Source organism: Palaemon carinicauda, chromosome 7, assembly GCF_036898095.1.
Source record: "Palaemon carinicauda isolate YSFRI2023 chromosome 7, ASM3689809v2, whole genome shotgun sequence".
Taxonomy (NCBI): Eukaryota; Metazoa; Arthropoda; class Malacostraca; order Decapoda; family Palaemonidae; genus Palaemon; species Palaemon carinicauda.
Window position 1 is genome coordinate 134,923,670 of NC_090731.1, and position 17,567 is coordinate 134,941,236.

The 17,567-nt window shown below is 42.5% G+C and overlaps 1 protein-coding gene across 4 annotated transcripts in view; it reads left to right on the forward strand.

Moving 5' to 3' along the window:
- LOC137644023 (endoplasmic reticulum junction formation protein lunapark-A-like) overlaps positions 1 to 17,567 on the forward strand; it is a 318,162-nt gene that overhangs the window by 19,810 nt on the left and 280,785 nt on the right. For all 4 annotated transcript variants that reach the window (XM_068376905.1, XM_068376904.1, XM_068376903.1 and 1 more), the window contains exon 2: positions 16,066 to 16,107. In XM_068376905.1, coding sequence (XP_068233006.1) covers positions 16,066 to 16,107 — 42 coding nt within the window. The remainder of the gene's footprint in view (positions 1 to 16,065; positions 16,108 to 17,567) is intronic.

Sequence of the window (17,567 nt, forward strand, 5' to 3'; positions counted from 1 at the left end):
GATAAAAGGAATACAGTATGTTATTTTACAATTATATTGGTCCTTTTAGTATTTTTTCTTAAGCTAATCTGTTTACAAAGACTAAACAAAATTAGCGTTCAATTAATTTTCATACGACGTAGTATTCATGACAATCGATATACAGTAGTCTCACGATTCTTTGTATCGTTGTTTACTTGTTCGTTTTTGGGAGTACTAAATTTTTTCGTATAATATTTATAAATGTTCCAATTGTTAAATCTGACTATTCGTCTTTTATTGGAACCCCTTAAGTAATAAGGGTTGGTTTAAATATATAGATCTTCTTTATTCCTATATCTATTCATTTAATATTTTAATATTTTATATAAAATATTTTGTAACATTTTATATAGGATTCAATGACTATTGCATTCCCATTCAAGCCCTTGACAGAATAGCAAGATCTCTCTCTACGGGCGTGTCTACTTTTGGTTTTATGCCAAAGAGTTTAAAAATGCAAATTATTGGTGCAGTGAATTTTATTCAATACAGTGGAGGGTGCTTCTGTTCGGGCTTGTCGTTTTCCTAGCCTTAGACCTCTTTCAAGCTCCCGGACCCATGGGAGAAGTAAAGTCGATCGGCGAAAGGAAGCGAGAGGCATTAGCCTGGTGCCTAGCGTCTTGTAAAACCTGAACAGAAGTTCCCTCGAGTGTTCCTGTTGACGATTCCCAGAACGCTCGCCCTCGCCGGAGGTAAGGCGAGGTAAAAGTGTTTTCTAACATTAAGCGGCCAAGCGCGAGCGTCTTCCTTCCAGGCGCACGACACGTGCCAAGCAGCTGAGCATAATGGCGCTCGCCAGGTGGCTGAGCGTGATGCCTCGCTCCAAGCTAAGCGTGACGCCTCGCGCCAGCTAAGCGTGACGACAACAGAGCATTGGTCATCGAGCGTTCAGCAAGGCTAGCTACTAACGCTGCTGTAAGAGTTTGACACGATGTTTGTAACTTAGTGCAACTTCTTGGTTTCTCTTGTTCGATGATCGACTGTTCTAGACGCGATCGGCATAGTTCCGAGCGTCTGAATCGCAAGCGTTTTTTAATCGCGAGTGTTATTTTTCTGAAAGTCACGTAGCGCCGAGCGTCAAGAGCTTACATGGATGGCATCAAGCTTCACACAAGTAATTAAACATGACGTTGCGTGTCAAGCATAGCTCCAAGCGTCTAGATCGCGAGCGTCTGAATCGTGAATGATATTGTTCCGAGAGTCACGTGATGCTGAACGCCAAGCAGTTGTTTGGCGTCTGGCTTTCAACAGTAGGACTTGATGTCTGCATGACCATGAGCGTCTAGCGTTGGAACATTGTTACGCCAGGCGCTATATTAAGAAATAAATATCAACTAGAAAGATATTATTTTCTCAAACCAAGGGCTGCTTGAACTAATTCTTGGTGTCTGTTGGAGAGCGAGAATTAAACCTCTTAAGCAATGAGGTCAGAATTCAGAATGAATACCCTAGGAAACAAGACATCTCTACCTAGGTTAGAGACTTGTAGGAGGAAGGGAGTGACTTTCAGAAACTCATGAGAGTTTTTTCTGAAGAGTTTCCATTTTATTTTGTACCTGCTGCTCCTCGTCCCGCCTTCAGAGTTTTCCGCTAAGGAAGACATCGAAGGAGTCTCTGTTTATTATTTTTATTATTATTACTAGCCAAACTACAACCCTAGTTGGAAAAGCAGGATGCTATAAGCCCAAGAGCTCCAATCAATAGCTTAGTGAGGAAAGGAAATAGATAAATGATGGGAATAAATTAACAATAAATCATTCTAAGAAAAGTAACAACGTCAAAAAGACAGTGCTGATAGGGCAGTGCAATAGCGCGTCCTCAATGAAGCATGAAGAACCTAACTGCAGATGTTGGTGCAGCAGCACGTTCAGCTGCAACAGCAGGAAGTGCATTAGAGCTTTTGTGAGAGAAGGCAGTGTCCTTTTTTTGCTGTATACGTCCTGACAGGATGTCAGAAGTTGGCAAAGCTTTAGTTCAGACTGATACGGATCTTGTTCCCGAGTCTGGTGTTACGGTACAGGCACCGCCGCTTCCGCCAGACTGGTTTCTGTCTGGTGAAATACGGAGCGCTATGTAAGCGATGAGGAAGGCGAGTTCGTGATCGAAGTTTTCTACATTGGTGTCACCTAATGTTGATCCTAATTGGACTATGCTGCCAGCATGAAGCAGCGGCTCTCATCTTTTATGCAGTCTTATCAGCCTGCTGTTAGCAAAGCGATGGTTCGTCATGATTCTTATCAGGACGCGTTGTTGCACAGGCGGCCTACCAGCTAACTAAATGTTGAACAGCGTGATAAGTCTTCTACAGTATATCCTATTGAGTGTCTGCTTCTCTTGATACCAGACATCAAAAGGCCAAGCGTTTCATAGAGCGTCAACCTTCCAAGCGCGGCGACAATTGCTAGGCAGCTAAGCGTGGCATTGGGTGTCAAGCTGAATGTGACGTTGAGCTTCAAGCTGAACGTGACATCGAGCAACAAGCTCATAACGTCGAACGTCAAACAAACCGTGATGTCCAGAGGACAAAGTTCTCAATGGAGACTCAGAAGACTATGCTTGCAGCAGTAAAGAAGGTCCACTGGATGATCTCTTTAGATCGCCAGGATGCTTACTTCTACTTCCCCATCCATCTGAACTTCAAGCTACCGTAAGGTTTGTGTATAGGAGGAAGTTTCCCAGTTTTGAGTTCTTTGTTTCGGTCTAAGCACCACCCCTCAAATAGAGGGTGCATCTGTGAGGACATATCGTTGTTTCTTATCCTTAGACCTCTTCCAAGGAATGTTGATTTGAAACTTCTTCCAGCTCTCTTTTTCCGGAGAGAAGAAATGTCTAACGATAAAGGAAACGAGAGGCTTTAGCTCCCGAGCAGTCGCCTACTCGAGCATACCTTTTGACGCCTCACAGGTCTCTCACCTTCATCATAGGAAAGGTGAGATGAAAGTTTTTTCGTCGTCTTCGAATGACGCAGCATCCAGACGAGGCTGGCATCAACTTCCAAACCTCTAAAGAGGAAGATGGACACGGTCAATCAGCGTCCTATCTTGACACCGCAAGCTTCTGGTTGTAGTCTTCCGAACAGTTCTGAGCGTTTTTTCTTTCTACCGAAGAAAATTCTCCTACCTAACATCCTTTTAGGATGTCAGCAACTGTCAAATAACGTCCAACTCTCTCAATTGCAGGACAGTTGTCTGAGCCTAGCATGACTTCAGTTCATGCTCCTTCTCCACCATCAAACTGGTTATCGTCTTCTGGACGCTCTGCGTGTTTTTAAACGGTGTACAGTGAACCCTCGCTACTTCGCGGTTCGACCATCGCGGGTTTTTTCCATAACCCATATATATATACATATCGCGGATTTTTCAATATTTAACTTAGCCGGTGATTATAATAGCTGCAACTCTGTTGCTCGACAGAAAAACTCTACGTAAAAATTCGCCAGCGATCGCTACACAGGTAGGGGGTGTACTCAACAGCGCCATCTGTCGTTCAGATACCCATTACTCATTGTAAACAAAGAACTCAATTTTCTCTCTGTCGGGCTACCGGCAAGACCTACTAATTCGCTGTTGCTAACTGGATTTGTTTTCACAACTATTTGGTGAAGTACACTATTCTAGTTTTGAGCTTTCGCTATGCAGGTGTTTTATCTTCATCTTAAAACTTGAACTCGTTTTGGATAGATTTAATTATGGTGACAAAGAGAGTATGGACTTTCTTTCACTTTTAAATGGCCGACCCTTCCCTTAGACGGAAGGGTGTTTAGGCTTTTAGTAATTATCTTATCACGTTATAGATTTTCCTATATATATTTTATATCTCTCCGCCTTTATTAGGCCTCTTCGATTAACTTTCCATTTTTTATAAACATATAAAAATAAATTTTAATGCTTTGTTTATATAGACCTTTCCTGAGAGTAGGCGGTCCTAACTTGGAAACCGAAGTTAATCAACGTTGAGCCCTTTATATCGTCTTTAGCTTTTAAAGAGCTAAGGTTTTAAAACTTTTTAAATGTAATTTTTTAGGAAAGAATTTCTTTGATAGTCTTCGTACTGTTTTCAAAGATGAACTAACGTTTAGTTTTTTATGCTACGCAGTTGTTGACGTTCAGGACGTTCAACATGCGCTCTATCGTTACGATAGAGAGAGAGTGTATCACGGTTTCACTTTGCAGTAAGAGTAAATCGATTCTGACGTTTTGTTCATTCTTTCTTAGCTTTAATGTTTTAAATTCTATTTTAAAGGAACTTTTTATTTGAAAAACCTTTCAGTTTTTTCCTTTAGTCAAATAACATGTTTTTTTGACGATATATAATTGGGCTCTTCTCTTAGGTGCGAAATCAAGAGAGAAAGAGAGAGAGAGATAGAGACGGAGGGAGAGAGAGGAGAGAAAACGTTCCGTTCAAGCGGGTAACGTTGTTCTCGTGTTACTCACGTCCCTAGTCGCTGTACGGGGAGGAAGGATAAAACGTTTTTAGGTTTTTATTCTCGTCCCCAGGCTATGTGCGGTGAGAGATTGAAAACGTAGTTATATGAACTAGTGTTTAGTCTCTTTCCCAGCCACTGATTTTTCTTTTTATCTTAAAATATGTTTTCTGTTTTTTGCTGGTATTATGAGCTTGCATTATACGACTAATTTCGCAATTACTACCTTTTAATGAAGGGTAGAATTGCGTGTTTCAGGTAGAAATAAGTGCAAAACAGAAAATCGAAAGTGATAAAGTGATATGCGCAAAGTGTTACAGTGTTGCGTCCGAGGGTTCGTCTGTTCGTGCCTGTTGTTCACCTAGTCCGGGACCTCTTACAAGCTCCCAAGCCCAGGGGAGAAGTAATGTCAAACGACTTATGGGTTCGAGAGGCCTTGACCAACGAACAGACGTTTTCCCTCTATGGTATCGGGTGTATCTTACCAAGATCTCCCCTACCATAAGACGAGAGAGACGTTGTTTCTCCTCACCATCCGTAGGCTTTTCGCATAAGAAACCTGTCATAAGGTTTCGGAGCCCTTAAGCGAAAGTCAGTCCTTTCAGGACAGGTCCAGCGTCCTGGTTACAGCCATGAGGACAGCTCTGACCCTATGCAGTCATCGGATAACTGCTCGCCGCCTAACAAAAGCGTAACACAGACTCCGAGAGTCTTTTTTTGTAGGCAAAGTGTTGCGGTCACAGACGTTACCCTCGTCTATTACCACAACCATTTCCGTTGATCCTTAAGGGGTTGTATGGCAAAACATGCAGTATATGCTTTCCTCCCTTATGGAAGACTATTCTGCCGATTAGTCCGTTGAGTCTAGCCGTTTATCTCATCGATATCCTGGCTTTCAGCCAACCTAACGTTCCTTTGTGCTTACTGTTGACGTTGGCGTAGCTTAGTCACGTCAGTCAGGTTGTTTAGAACCACACTCGATGCGGTCTCGTGTGGTTTTTCAGCCGCATTTGGACGTTAGGCCACTGGCTGATGCTCCTGTTGACGTTCAAGACGTTCACTAACAATCGGAGTTGACTTGTTTTGACGCTGTGCGTCAACCTCCGCATTCTAGAGTTGTTTTGACTGCTCAGTCTAGGCAGTCAAAGCAGTCTCGAGTGGACGCTGTGCGTCCTCACGCACCTGTTGTGGTTGACAGTTCAGTTGTTGACAGTTCACAGACTGTCAAGCAGTTACATGACGTTGCGTTCTGGTCCGCTACTAATGCTCCAGTGAGAGACTCAGCTTTTATCGGACAAGGTTCCTGTAGATGAGGAAGTTGCTGTTCTCCCTCCTACTGATATTCCCTTGAGGACTCTGTCAGATGGAGAGGAGCCTAAAGCTGCTTAGCCTCCTATGGACTTTAATTAAATCATGATGATTTTTTAAGGATCTTCGTCCGGATCTTTTTGTAACTGCTGCTCCTCGTTCGCCTAACGTCAGAGCTTACACTAGGCCTAGCTACTTCGAAGCCGTTGTTTTTAAGCTAGTGCTCTCTCGCTCTCCTAGAGAGCGTTACGTTGGCTAGGCGACTGGTTTTTCACCAGGAGGAGTTTGGGGGATACAGCCTTTGCTTTCCCTTCTTTTAAACTGGTTTATAGAGCGAGAGTCTGATATGACACGAGAGAAGTTCTCGGCTTGGGAGTTCATGCCTCTGCCCAGATAGACTTCTCAATTCTGGTAGACTCTCCCTGGCGCCTAGCCAGGAGACGCTCCAAGTTGTTTACAGGTCAACTTCACAGCTGTTGTCGAGCCTTTGAAGTTTTGCTGTACTATTATGTCACGCATAACAAGGCTTTCAGGGATGGTAAACGGTTCCGCCTCAGTCGCTAACCCCGTCTGTTGCCACACCTGCTCCCGTAGACCCTAAATGGGCTTTGCTGCAAGACATGCAGTCCAAGCTTGCATCCTTGATAGAGGACTTAAATGCGGAGAAGAACCTTCTGGCCAACAACCTTCCAACCGGTCGGTTGTGCGCCCTGTTGACGCTGAGGTAACCTACTCGCGTCTGCCAGTTGAGGTGGTTACTCCACCGATGCGACCCAGTGTGGGTTGCCAGCCGCACGTTGACATTAAGTGACGCTCGGAGGTGGTTTTTGACTTTCAGGACGTTCAACAACCAGCAGAGGTGACTTGTTTTGACGCAGTGCGTCAACCTCAGCAACCCGGTAGGGTGTTGACTGCACAACCCAGACGGTCTAGACAGTCTCGGGTTGACGCTGTGCTTCCTCGCGCACCCATGGTTGTTGACAGTTCACAGACTGTGCAGCAGTTCCATGATATTGCGTCCGGCTCCGTCACGCATCCACCAGTGCGACCGGATTCAGCGAGCCAGACGTTGCCCACTCCGTTGCCGTTTCCTCATCAGTTTCGGATGAGGAACCCTCTGATGAGGACGTTGCTGAACAACAAGACGATCAGCCCCCAGCCCTGCTATCCATCCAGAAGATGCTGAAGAAGGAACGCTGCTCAGTCAGGCTGTGGATGAGTCTGGTAGGGACACTGTCATCCGTGGATCAATTTGTGTCACTAGGAAGACTACACCTCCGTCCTCTTCAATACCATCTAGCTTTTCACTGGAAAAAGGACAAGACGCTAGAAGCGGTCTCGATCCCGGTTTCCGAAAAGATAAAGTCTTGTCTGACTTGGTGAAAGGACAATATCAACCTAAGAGAGGGTCTTCCCCTGGCTGTTCAGACTCCCAACCACGATCTCTTCTCGGACGCATCGGACGTAGGCTGGGGTGCGACTTTAGACGGTCGGGAATGCTCGGGGATATGGAACTCGAGTCAAAGGACAATGCATTTCAACTGCAGGGAGCTACTGGCAGTACGTCTGGCCTGGAAAAGCTTCAGGTCTCTCCTTCAAGGCAAAGTGGTGGAGGTGAACTCGGACAACACAACGGCTTTGGCGTACATCTCCAAGCAAGGAGGGACCTACTCTCTGACGTTGTACGAGATCGCAAGGGACCTCCTCACCTGGTCAAAAGGTCTAAACATATCACTAGTAACGAGGTTCATCCAAGGCAACTTGAATGTCATGGCAGATTGTCTCAGTCGGAAGGGACAAATAATTCCAACAGAATGGACCCTCCACAAGGATGTATGCAAGAGACTTTGGGCCACCTGGGGCCAGCCAACCATAGATCTCTTCGCAACCTCGATGACCAAGAGGCTCCCAATATTTTGCTCTCCAATCCCGGACCCAGCAGCAGTTCATATAGATGCCTTTCTCCTAGATTGGTCACATCTAGATCTATATGCATTCCCTCCGTTCAAGATTGTCAACAAGGTACTGCAGAAGTTCGCCTCTCACGAAGGGACAAGGTTGACACTAGTTGCTCCCCTCTGGCCCGCGAGAGAATGGTTCACCGAGGTACTTCGATGGCTAGTAGACGTTCCCAGAACACTTCCCCTAAGGGTGGACCTTCTACGTCAGCCACACGTAAAGAAGGTACACCAAGGCCTCCACGCTCTTCGTCTGACTGCCTTCAGACTATCGAAAGACTCTCGAGAGCTAGAGGCTTTTCGAAGGAGGCAGCCAGAGCGATTGCTAGAGCAAGGAGAACATCCACCCTTAGAGTCTACCAATCGAAGTGGGAAATCTTCCGAAACTGGTGCAAGTCAGTATCCGTATCCTCGACCAGTACCTCTGTAACTCAAATAGCTGACTTCCTCTTATATCTGAGGAAAGAACGATCTCTTTCAGCTCCCACTATCAAGGGTTACAGAAGCATGTTGGAATCAGTCTTCCGTCACAGAGGCTTAGATCTTTCCAACAATAAAGATCTACAGGACCTCCTTAAGTCTTTTGAGACCACGAAGGAGCGTCGTTTGGTTACACCTGGTTGGAATTTAGACGTGGTACTAAGATTCCTTATGTCGGACAGGTTCGAGCCGTTACAATCAGCCTCCCTGAAAGATCTCACCTTAAAGACACTTTTCCTGGTATGCTTAGCCACAGCTAAAAGAGTCAGTGAGATTCATGCCTTCAGCAAGAACATCGGATTCTCATCTGAAACGGCTACATGTTCTCTACAACATGGTTTTCTAGCCAAAAACGAGCTGCCTTCTCGACCTTGGCCAAAATCGTTCGATATTCCAAGCTTATCGTATGGTTGGAAATGAACTAGAAAGAGTCTTATGCCCTGTAAGAGCTCTTAAGTTCTATTTAAAATGAACTAAACCTTTACGAGGCCCGTCTGAAGCTTTATGTTATTCAGTTAAGAAACCATCTTTGCCTATGTCAAAGAATGCTTTATCCTATTTTATCAGACTGTTAATACGAGAAGCTCATTCCCATCTGAATGAGGAAGACCAAGCTTTGCTGAAGGTAAGGACACACGAAGTTAGAGCTGTCGCAACTTCCGTGGCCTTTAAACAAAATAGATCTCTGCGAAGTATAATCGACGCAACCTATTGGAAAAGCAAGTCAGTGTTCGCGTCTTTTTATCTTAAGGATGTCCAGTCTCTTTACGAGAACTGCTACACTCTGGGACCATTCGTAGCAACGAGTGCAGTAGTGGGTGAGGGCTCAACCACTACAATTCCCTAATTCCATAACCTTTTTAATCTTTCTCTTGAAATGTTTTTATTGTTTTGGGTTTTCCGGAAGTCTAAGAAGCCTTTCGCATCCTAGTTGATTTGGCGGGTGGTCAAAGTCATTTCTTGAGAAGCGCCTAGATTAGAGGTTTTGATGAGGTCCTGTTGTATGGGTTGCAACCCTTGATACTTCAGCTCCTAGGGGTCGCTCAGCATCCTAAGAGGATCGCGAGGCTCCGTAAGGAAGACGTACTTAAAAAGGCAGAGTAATTGTTCAAGTCGACTTCCTTACCAGGTACCTATTTATTTTGTTTAGTTATTTTGATAACTTCTAAAATGAAATAAAAATTCTTAGCTCATATGATGTAAACATATTTTGCTGGTCTCTACCCACCCCCCTGGGTGTGAGTCAGCTATTATAATCACCGGCTAAGTTAAATATTGAAAAATGTTATTTTGATAATAAAATAAATTTTTGAATATACTTACCCGGTGATTATAAATTAAAGGACCCTCCCTTCCTCCCCAATAGAGACACAGTGGACCGAGGAGAAAATTGAGTTCTTTGTTTACAATGAGTAATGGGTATCTGAACGACAGATGGCGCTGTTGAGTACACCCCCCTACCTGTGTAGCGATCGCTGGCGAATTTTTACGTAGAGTTTTTCTGTCGAGCAACAGAGTTGCAGCTATTATAATCACCGGGTAAGTATATTCAAAAATTTATTTTATTATCAAAATAACATTTTCCGGAAATTTCGAAAATACCGCAATATCTGAAGACCCCAAATACGATATTTCGTTACCTGTAATTCCATTAATACTGTAATTAGTAATATCTGCTCTTACTGATTGTTCATTGCATTACATATGACATATAATTAAGCACAGAAAGAAATAAAACACGAAAAGAGAATGTGATCATACGATAATTCAGTACTGTATACAGTACGTAGTAAAATTAAATCGAACATGAAACGCAAATCAGATGCAGACATACCATATTAGAATGGTGTAAGGCTGCTGTTGGCTACTACTGTACTGTACTACAAATGTAATGGAAGTGCTTCTTTTCCATGAATCTTTTGTATGTATACGTACGTAGTACTGCATCCAATAATATTCTTTGTTGCAAAAATCACATTTCGAATAAGCGTACGAGAGAGAGAGAGAGAGAGACACACACATCCTACAACAAAAGCGTAAAATAGCGTACGTAAAGCTATTATTATTATTATTGTTATTGTTATTAAAATTATTATTGTTATTATTATTATTATTATTATCATTATTATTATTATTATTATTACAGTATCATTATTTATTATTATTATTACTGTACAGTATACTGTACGCAGGGTATCTTGTACTTTGAATTGGGTTGTGATTGGTTCAAGCGCTGATAGATGACGAATCAGAACCCAAGTTTTGTAATCTAGCCTCTGATTGGTGTTTTGACCGCTTCTCCAACCCGCAGCATCTCTTTCCGCGGTCACTTTGTCTCCCGCTGTACAGGTATCGCTGTGTTGACGTTGTTAATTGTGAACTTTAATCTGTGCTGTGCGTGACTGTTTTAAGTTGAACTTTTTGTTGAACTTTCTGTTAAACCCTACTGTACAATGCCTCCCAAGCCTTCTGCTTCTACTAAGGCTGGTAGTGAGCCTAAACAGCACCGAAAGATGATGACGATTGCTGAGAAGGTGACGCTTCTCGATATGTTAAAAGACAGTAGAAGTTACGCGGCCGCAGACCTCGAAGACCTGACGAAATCGGGCAGTGAAGACAGTGAAACACAGGAAGAGATCCAAGAAAATGTCGAAGAAACGGTCTTAACATTAGAACGGCTTGCCAAGCTCTGCAAGCTTGCGAATGAGGTGAAAGAAATGTCGCAAGAGTGGGACGAGGATATGGTTCGTTCTGTACAATTCTGCACCAAGATCGATGAACACATGGCTCCCTACAGGATGCTCTTGCGAAAAAAGAAGCAGCGGCAGCAACTTCCGATCACAATGCCCTCAGAAGAAATTGAAGAAGTGTCTCAGGAAGAAGTTGAAGAGGTGTCCCAGGAAAAGACACCTCCGTCTGAAGCGACGTAAAATACTATTATTGGCTGCACAGTAGAAGACATCATCAGCTTCATCATCATCATTTTTACTGTGCAGCAAATTCATCGCCATCATCATTCAAGTTTTTCTTGAACTTCTTTCGTGGTGAGTACAGTACAGTAACAATCTTTATTTTTTACTTTAATATTCTAACATTTTAATATTTGTGCCTGTTTTAGAGTTTAGTACTGTATGCATTAAGTTAAAGGGAAGGTTTTAAAAGTCTGAAGAGTATACATGTTGTAACCTATCATATTTTTTTTGTTTAAAATTTACATTTACGTACGTAAAACAATCTCTCTCTCTCTCTCTCTCTCTCTCTCTCTCTCTCTCTCTCTCTCTCTCTCTCTCTCTCTCTCTCTCTCTCTCTCTCTCTCTCTCTCTCTCGTAAATTGTTTTCCTGCTTTGCTACGTACAGTATGTACTGTATGATTTTATATAGATACGGTAAATAATATTTGTAATAACATATTTTGTAAATGCTTTTACTGTAAATATCATTATTTATCACTTTCATCATGTGCGTTAAATGCCTTCTTTGTTCTGAGCGTGGTTGTTTACTGAGCGTACTTTATGACGCCGTCGTTTCAGGCGGCGTCATAAAGAAAAACATTTCATTTGGAAGTCCTAAGAAAAATTAAGTAAAACATTGGTAATAACAAAATCAACATACTGTATACATCAATATAATCGATGCAAAAACTAACCTATACATATATGTGTACACTAAATGAGTTTGTTTCTTCATTATGATCAGAGATAAACGTAAACAAAACATTGGTTGCCATTTTTTATCGTGCCTTTTAGCGTGTTTAGGAAACGCATGATATAAAATCGCCTTTAATATTTGTGCCTGTTTTAGTTTAGGGTACTGTAGTACATGCATTAAGTGTTCTGTACATTAAAGGGTAGTTTGTTAACAGTACTACGTACAAGGGAAGGTTTTAAAAGTCCGAATATACATGTTAAATAAATAGGTAAATATGGTGTCAATACTTCGCGGATTTTCACCTATCGCGGCCGGGTTTGGAACCTATCTACCGCGATAAACAAGGGTTCACTGTAGAAAGAGAGCTTGTGGTAGACGTGATGCCTCCGGTACCACAACAGTTCGACCCTATTTTTATTACACTACTAGATTTGCAACAGAAGCTCTCTTCGCTCATGCTAGTTTATCGCCCTGCATACAACAAGAGAGTAGCAGACCTGGATCTTGAGTGTCAGGTAACTTCACACCTGGACACTAAGCGTAGTGAGCCTACTAGTCGAGATGTTCTTGATGATGAACGTCTTTACAACTCCCTAGCAAGGAGTCAAACAAACGGACGTGACGTTGTACGTCCACCTAACAGGGCGTTGAGCTTTCATCGGAACAGGACGTCCTGTAAGACGTGACGTTGAGCGTCCATCGATATGCGACATTAATCATCAAGCCCAATGCGACCCCGAGCGTCAAGCAGCTCATGACATGGACTTGTACACGTTCCCACCATTCAAAGTGCTTTACAAGATGTTACAAAAGTTCGTGTCTCACGAGGGATGCAAGTTGACTTTAGTAGCTCTCTTCTGGCCATCAAGAGGTTGGTTCACAGAGGTTCTGGAATGGATGGTGGACATTCCAAGAAGCCTGCCATTGAGAATAGATCTTCTCAAACAACCTCACTTGGCAAGAAACCATCTAAATCTCCAAGCTCTATGTCTGACTGCCTTCAATCTATCGAAAAACTCCCAAGATCTAGAGGGTTTTCGAATGAGGCAGGTAAGGCTATTGCTAATACTGTACAAGAAGGACTTTTACCATCACGGTTTTACAGTCTAAGTGGGAGGTTTTAGAGAGTGGTGTAGAGCTAAATCAGTTTCTTCATTCAGTACCTCTGTAACACAAATTGCCGATTATTTCTTAGACCTTAGAAGAAAGCACATTTTTTCCTCCTCGACCATCAAGGGGTACAGGAGTATGCTGGCAGCTGTCTTCAGACACAGGAATTTAGATCTCTCAAATAATAAAGACTTTCAAGATCTTTTGAGACTTCTAAGAAGCATCGATAAGATTCACCAGCCTGGAATTTAGATGTTTTTAAAATTCCTCATGAGTGACAGATTGGAGCCTTACACTCAGCTTCTTTTAAAGATCTGACCTTGAAGACTCTTTTCTTAGTAGGTCTGGCAACAGCTAAGAGAGTCGGTGAAGTTCCTGCTTTTAGCAAAAATATTGATTTCAGAACGGAAAAGCCATATGCTCCTTGCAACTTGGATTCCTGGCCAAAAACGAACGTCCTTCTCATCCATGGCCTAAATCTTTCGAGATTATTATTCTCTCTGATATGGTGAGTGAAGAGTGGAAGAAAGTTCTTTGTCCTGTTAGAGCACTGAAGTTTTATCAGAACAGGACTAAAGATTTAAGAGGCAATTCAGAGGCTCTTTAGTGCGCAGTCAAGAAGCCTGCGCTACCTATGTCTAAAAACGCCCTATAATTTTTTTATAAGACTTTTAATTAGAGAGGCTCACTCACACTGTGGTGTGGCAGACCTTAAGCGGCCTAAAGTAAAGACTCATGAAGTTAGAGCTGTGGCAACTTCTGTAGCTTTTAAACAAAACCGTTCTCTGTAAAGCATCATGGATACAACCTTTTGGAGGAGTAACCTGTACAATATTCGCATCGCATTACTTGTAACGTATCCAGACTTTATGAGGAATGCTACACTTTGGGACCATTTGTAGCAATGAGTGCAGTAATAGGTGAAGGATCTACCACTACGTTTCCCCTAATCCCTAGTACCCTTGTTCTTCTCTTGGAAATTTTATATATTTCTATGATTGTACGTGAAGATTGGTCGACAATCTTCCGCAATCTTTGATTTAGTCAGGTGGTCATTTTGTTCCTTGAGAGTCCCCGGAACAAGTTTATTAGTTGAGGTCCTGTCAACATAGAGGTTATTACCCGTTTGACAGCTCCTAGAGATCTTCAGCCCCCTGAGTGGACCGCTGGATCTTATAAGGATAGCAGACATAATGAGGCAGGGAATCATTGAAGTCAGCTTCTTTAACAGGTACGAACCCTTAAGCTTGTTTTATTAAACACTTAAGTGATATTCCAACAATGTTGCTGTCTCTGACTCTCCACAAAGGGTGTCAATCAGCTATTGTTATATAACCAGCTGGTAAGTTTAATGTTTAAAAATTATATTTTCATAATAAAATAAATTTTTGAACATACTTACCCGCTGGTTATATAACTTATAATCCCACCCTCCTCCCCTATAGAGACCTATGGGCATGGAAAATCTGGTGCTGGATAGAATAGTTCGACCTAGCTACCGTGGTGGGGCTAGTGTACACCTAGCATATCTATCTGCAATTGCCGCAAGTTTTTTGAATTTCTGCTGGACAGAAGAATAAAGCTATTGTTATATCACCAGCGGGTATGTACGTTCAAAAATTTATTTCATTATGAAAATATCATTTCTCTGGGAATATCACTGTAGCCAAATATCCCTTAGAAAGCTACCTATAGGAACCTACCATCGGGACGACATGGCTTGAGCCCAAAAAGACATAGGGACGCCAATGCGTAGATGCATGATGTGATACAGTACAGTAGATACTGACCAATAGGAGAGCAGGATCTCATGGTGATAACTAGCATCCGAGTAAGGAATGCGGGAGGATGGTAGAAAGTTTACGGGCTGGCAGTGTGCGAATTTTAAAATCAGTCTCCAACATGGTCAGGCTCTCGCACCGTACCTCCTTTCGTTGTCCGAAACATTTTTCGTAATGCAAGTCGTAAAATTCTTCGCATCCCGTTTCGCAGAGTGAAAATTTCGTAAGCTGTTTCTTTCTTTTCTAGAGGTTTGACTTTAGTTTTCCTTTTTCCTAACTATACACACCTGGCTTTCTTACCCAACACCATCTGTTGTTAGTTACAACTACAGTACCTTGTTGAGTTTTAATGGCTTTTTCAACTTTACTGAAGTCATACTCCAATTGAATTATTCAGGTTTGTATACTTAGGAAAAATACAAATAACTAATTTGAAAGTTGATTATTTTTTGGGGTGCTTGGGTAATTCGTTCTGATAGCTAATGAGTATTTTTTAGGATTAAGCCTCCCAAGTTGAATGGAGAGGTCATGAGATGAGGGAGTACATACTGTATGTACTCTATTATCGTACATATTTAAAAAGCATTGTAGATATGAATGCCAGTACTGTAGGAGCAATTTGACCTAAGTTGATGGAAGGTTCATATCTGTTGTAGCAGCATGATATGTTTTGGATTTTTAAAATTTAAGCTTTTATTTTAACTAACATGGCTCCTGCCCATCTCATGCAGCCCTTGGAGCCCATTATTATAACTTCAGATGTTTGCTTTGGTTCTTTCTCTGATTACATTTTCTCTTTCTTTTAGTTGTTTGGCTTAATCCTGTCTAAGTTGTTACTCATGTTAGACAGAAGTAGGGAGTTTGTTTAGAAACGAATGCGTTTTAGAATATATTTTTTGCGTTGTAAATCTTCCTTGTTACTTGAACACTTGATACTCCTGCTTTTTTATCAAAATATGTTCATACCACACATCAAGTGATCCATTTATAGATAATCATACAATTTGTAACCTAGACACTGGAGTAAACCAGATACAGTGGTTCCCATCTGCCATGCAGAGCAATTCTAAAAAATAATGGGTTTGTAGGTGGAGAATTATTTAAAAGAATTTGCTTCTAAACTTTCTTTAAAAATTGTTGGCATTTTTTGGAGGATGAAATGAAAAACAAAAATATCAAGTATTGAAATAATGAAATTTGGTATAAAACTAATTAGCCTTCTAATAATTGTGGGGAGTTATAAAATGAATTTGGTATTATGAGTCAGTAAGTAATATTTTTTAGATAACGGTGATTGGTGTGTCTTCTTTTCTCATCTTGTGTAATTTTGTTTCAGAAAAAGCAGTCTACCAAAGAAGTACTTGAACAAATACAAAAGGTAAGTATACTGTAATAGATGGAGCACTGTATTTTTCTAAGCGCTGTACTGTATGTGAAGTTTTATAGAATTTGTTTTTATTCCTACGCTGATACAAACCCTCGTCTTTTATTTTGAGGTAAACTCTGGTGTACTGTGTTACAACCAGTTTGAAGAATCTTTGTGGGCATGGAAACATTTGATGGTTGCGCCATGTACCCACCAGCACTTCAGTGAGATGATGCTAATGTATAGGCGGCCACTTAGCTCTTGATTGGTGCGATAAACGGTCATCTGTTATTAACCTCTCTCCAGTGCTTTATGTGCAACTTTCCTCTGTTCTCAGAATGAGTGTTAAATCTGTTTTTTGTTCCTACACTTGATACAAACCCTCATTCTTTACTATAGGAGATATTCTAGCACCAGCTGGAAAACACGGCAGAAAACCCTTAACAGGGTCGTTAACGACCGGGCTGATAGTTATCCACCTGTCGGTCGCTACTGTTTACCTTCAATCAAATTCTAGCCGATGCAGTGGTAACACCGCTGCTCCTGCTTTTGTTTGACTGGCAGACTAGCCTGTCTTTGTGTTTTTGATCAATTCTCTTTCTTTTTTCTTTGTTAGATGTGAGGTCCTCTATTATGAGGAAGTGTCCCGGGGTTCCCCGAAATCCTGTGGCACCTTTATGTCACCGCCGGAGGTGGATCCTCATTCCCTATGCCCTACGTGCAGAGATTATAGGTGTTCGGAAGGCTCCCCCTGCCAAGTATGTAGAGAGTGGTCGCCCTCTAAGTGGGAAAAGTTCAAGAGGAGGAAGAAGAAATCCAAGAGGGACTCGTTACCTCCAGGTTCGCCATCCAAAGGTAAGGAGTCTCGGGCCTCTTCTTCGGCCTCTCAATCTCTCCCTTCAGACTCTGCCTTGCCTCCCTCCTCCGGGGGAAGTCGAGGAAGAGTGGCACCATTGATTTAACCTCCATTCCTCTTGGTCAGGCAGATCACATTGCCTCCCCCAGTGGGGCAATATTTTCCGCCACCGGGAATGACTCTGTTACCGCTTCCATTCCAGATCATGTACTAGCGGTATGGCCTGCCCTTGGACTTCATGGTTTTCCTTTAGAGGTAGTTTGGAACTAGTTCCTCGCGGGCAAGGTATTGCCTCAGGTCCCTTCTGTTGGAATCCCCAAGAGTTGAGGACCTCGCCTACCTCCCGTCAACTCAGTCGGCGCCCGCGGAAGTTTTAATGGATATAGTAACTTGAGCTCCTGTGGCGCCTACTTCGCACTCCGTTTGCGCTTCTACAAAATCACAACTTCGCAAGCGCAAACATCGCAGTACCTCCTCCTTCTCCTCCTCTTCCTCTTCCTCTTCGGAGGCTAGAAGGGAGAGAGGGAAGAGGAAAAGGAGAGGTCGCTCTCCTTCGCTCAGACGTTCTCGCTGGAGAGACAGGCGACATAGGAAGAGACATCATCGTTCTCGCTCT